Below are 3,596 nucleotides of genomic sequence, written 5' to 3'. Positions count from 1 at the left end.
TGCGATTTAAAACATAATAAAATGTCAAATCCATGTTAACAATGTCAGTGTGTATTCATCAATTGCAATAAAAGGTAAAGGCAGTTTGCTGAGATTCCACTGACACTAAACTTCACAGATGAATAATCAGAAGTATTTCTGTTGTTCAAAATATTTTTAATAAAGCTTTTCAACACTGAAATACATACAAATGGCCCTCTTTGCTCATATAACTAAAGTATCTACAATAATTCACATCTTGACCTGACAACGCGATTAATCTGAAAACCTCAATTATCTTGTGTGAGAAAACGCAAAATATACAAATAAGATAAACACTACAATGTGCAATGCAAGCAAATTATTCAATATAACTATCCAAATTAATAAATTACAAAAGACACACCGAAACACCTGAAACACCTTGAATCAAGTTTTCTACATTTTTCTGAAATTTTATTATATCACAGTGCCCCCAAAAAATGAATCGTAATAGGCGTGCGCAACTATTAACAAGTGTCTGTATTGGCACATACATATCTGACTGATTAAACGACTTAACTTCATCTATGTCATCTATTTCATTTAACTTCTCCTTGTTCATGACATTCGTGCTCGATAGAAAAGTTCATGAAAACAGGCCTTGAACCAGGAAGCAAAGAGCAAATGTCTCTGAGGTGAATGAAAGAAAACCCGCAAAATAAATAAGGAAGCAGCAGAAAGTTGGACTAACGCTCCAGGAAGGTGTCCATCTATTTAAATGAAAAAGTCGCAGGTTGTCAGGTCTCCCAAATCTCCAAAAGGTTCCATAACAGGGAAAGTGATCAACAACTCACTCAACACTCGAAGCCACTCTTACAGGCCTACTGTACTCGTGTTTGGTCTTCACTGTCATTCATACCAGCACTTTAAGGATGATTTATATACATAATCAAGTATTGTTCAAACAAAAAAGCGCGTTTTGAATGCATTTAGTAAATATTATAAAAGTATTCATCGGCATTTCTTCTTTGTCTCTAGCCTACTGACTTCCACAACAGTAGCCTCACAGGTCTCCCTCTCCAAAAGTGTTCTTAAAAGTGGTGTCTGGTTTCCCCTGTGCTTCTCTGAAGTCTTTGCCAGACGCAGTTAAGGCTTAGTGCAATGTTTGCAGAGGCTGGAGCTGGCGTTGCTGAATAGGGAACATTTATCGGGGCAGGAGGACGCAGCGACCCCGCTGGGGAAGGGATATCCAGGCGGCTGGTCGTACGCGCCCAAGCCCGGAGCAGCGAGGGCAGTGTTGGCCGGTATCGAGGCAGCAGAGATGGCTTGGCCCTGGTTGAGATACGCCACTAGCCTCCTCATCTCTTCCAGTGCCTGCGCCTGCATGAGGATGTAGTTTTTGGCGAGCAGCAAAGTGGCAATTTTGGAGAGTTTACGCACCGACGGGCTGTGCGCATAAGGGATGACCCCTCTGAGCTCATCCAGTGCGTCGTTCAGATCGTGCATTCGTCGTCTTTCTCTGGCATTGATGTTCAGCCTCAGTGATTTCTGCTCTTTGTTTTTCTTACCTCCTCCTGTTTTCCCCACGGACACTGACCGCCCGTCGGTCAGAAGGACCATTTCACACCTCTCGTCACTGTCATCATCGGGACTCTCGCCGCCGCTGCTCTCCGCCGCCGAGGTCCTGTTGGCGCTCTCGCCGAAATTGACGCACAAAGATCCGGTCGGCAGACCAAGTGGCCCCCCTCTACCTCCTGCCAGTCCTCCCGGCTGAATCGAGTCTTGATCGGTCTGGTCAAAGCAGCTGATCGGTGACTGGCGGTCCCTGGCTGGTAGTTCAATGCCGGCCGACGACCTGAAAGGGTCCATTTTTTTAGTGGACACGGCGCTGAGAGTTTTGTGAAAAATGTCCCCTGCGCTGCCGTTCAAGTTCATCCTTCTGTCCGCGTTTCTTGCAGGCAACGGTCGCTGCTGGAAACTATGTGCGCGCCTCTATGAGTTTCTTCCTCTGTTTGTCCTTTACGACTTTAGTTGTGTGTCAGTGGTGAAGTTGCAAGCTCGCTCGGCTTGTCAGCTGAGGTGTGGAGACGAGGAGGAGACTCGTGTAATAAGTGCTACTCTCTCCTGACTTCTCTCTCTCTCTCTCTCTCTCTCTCTCTCTCTCTCTCTCTCTCTCTCTCGTTCTGTGTGTCTGATTCACCTTCACCGGATCTCCACGATGATCCTCGTTACGCACGAGACGCCTGAGTCTTTTTACATCATTATCTCGAGGCGGGTTATTAAATGGGATTCGCCTATTGGGATAGAGACACCCTCTCCCCTCTCACTCTCTACCCAATCAGGTTAACGTTTTAATTAATGGCATTTAAACGATGACAAACAATACCGCGTGCGCTCTATCTCTCCCTTTGTGCGCGCGTGTGTTTATGGCTCTATATATTCCATTTGATCATAAAAGGACCTGCTTCAGTGTTTTGCGTTGGTAACATTCTCTTGAGTGTTTTTAGAGCCAAGTTTTTATAAAATATAACTTCAGTTTCAGTCGCCACAATCCAAATCTTAAAGACTTGGTTTGTGTTGTGTCTTTTTTCTTCTTCTTTTGTCACTATTTTCTTAGTGTGCACCAAACCTTCACTTGAGTTCAGAGACAGAACTTTGCTAACAAACTTGACAGGTCACTGTGCAGCAGACTTGAGTTGCATTGATGATGTATTGTTATTGAAAACACAACCAGCAGTTCAAGTCTCCCAAAATGAACGAGGATTCCTATGTGTCACTATTGTGGTACGTTTTCCCATGACAGACGCGCTCTTACTAAGATTTACTTGTGGTCATACTGCCATCTCCTGGTTGTGTAGTGTAGCACACTCATAGTGGAAAGTCAAACGTCATCAAGATCAATAACTAAGCTTTATTCAGCTTTCTTTTACCCCACTGCCATCATTACCAAAAATATATGTTATGGCTTTAAAATAAATCTATTTAATCTCTTAAGGTTTTTAATAATACTGAATTATAGGCTGAATATTATATATATAAATATATAAATATATATATATATATATATATATATATATATATATATATATATATATATATATATATATATATATATACGTATATATATATATATATATACGTATATATACATATATATATATATATATATATATATATATATATATATTTATAAAAATGAATCTTCCATTTAATTTAAATAACAGTTGTTTAAATATTGCTCTGAATATAAGCATAATAAAGGTTCACCACGGTGTTGGAACACAGATGGAACATGTACGTGATGTTTGGTGAAATGCAGTCATCTCTAACTTGAAAACGTATTAATGTGTTAATGTGGCACTGCACCGATTTAAACATACAGAATCGGTGCAGTGCCGATTCTGTATGTACAGAATACAGAAATTGTACATACAGAAATTGTTGAACTCTGCTGGATTGTTTTGACTTGTCTTTTACAAATAGTATGTCTGAATACTTCTTTTCAATTAATTATAAACATTTTGGAGCTAAATCTTTCTCGTCAGAGTTAATTGCACTACCACAGTGGGAGCACACTTTCCGCAAGTCCGCATTTCTGCAGACTTTCCCCCACACTTCATAGCAATGTGACCTTA

General features: G+C 40.9%; 1 protein-coding gene across 1 annotated transcript; it reads right to left on the bottom strand.

Moving 5' to 3' along the window:
- Positions 1-1,107: 1,107 nt before the first annotated feature.
- On the bottom strand, positions 1,108-1,899 carry bhlhe22 (basic helix-loop-helix family, member e22; the record flags this gene model as incomplete). Its single annotated transcript, XM_079234334.1, has 1 exon — positions 1,108-1,899. The coding sequence occupies exon 1, from the start codon at positions 1,894-1,896 to the stop codon at positions 1,108-1,110; it is 789 nt and encodes a 262-aa protein (XP_079090460.1). The 5' UTR covers positions 1,897-1,899.
- Between the last annotated feature and the right edge of the window lie 1,697 nt (positions 1,900-3,596).

This window comes from Taurulus bubalis (assembly GCF_910589615.1).
Source record: "Taurulus bubalis genome assembly, chromosome: 18".
NCBI classification, from domain to species: Eukaryota; Metazoa; Chordata; class Actinopteri; order Perciformes; family Cottidae; genus Taurulus; species Taurulus bubalis.
The sequence above is the reverse complement of the archived record's forward strand: the minus strand, read 5'-3'. Positions and strand labels throughout refer to the sequence as shown.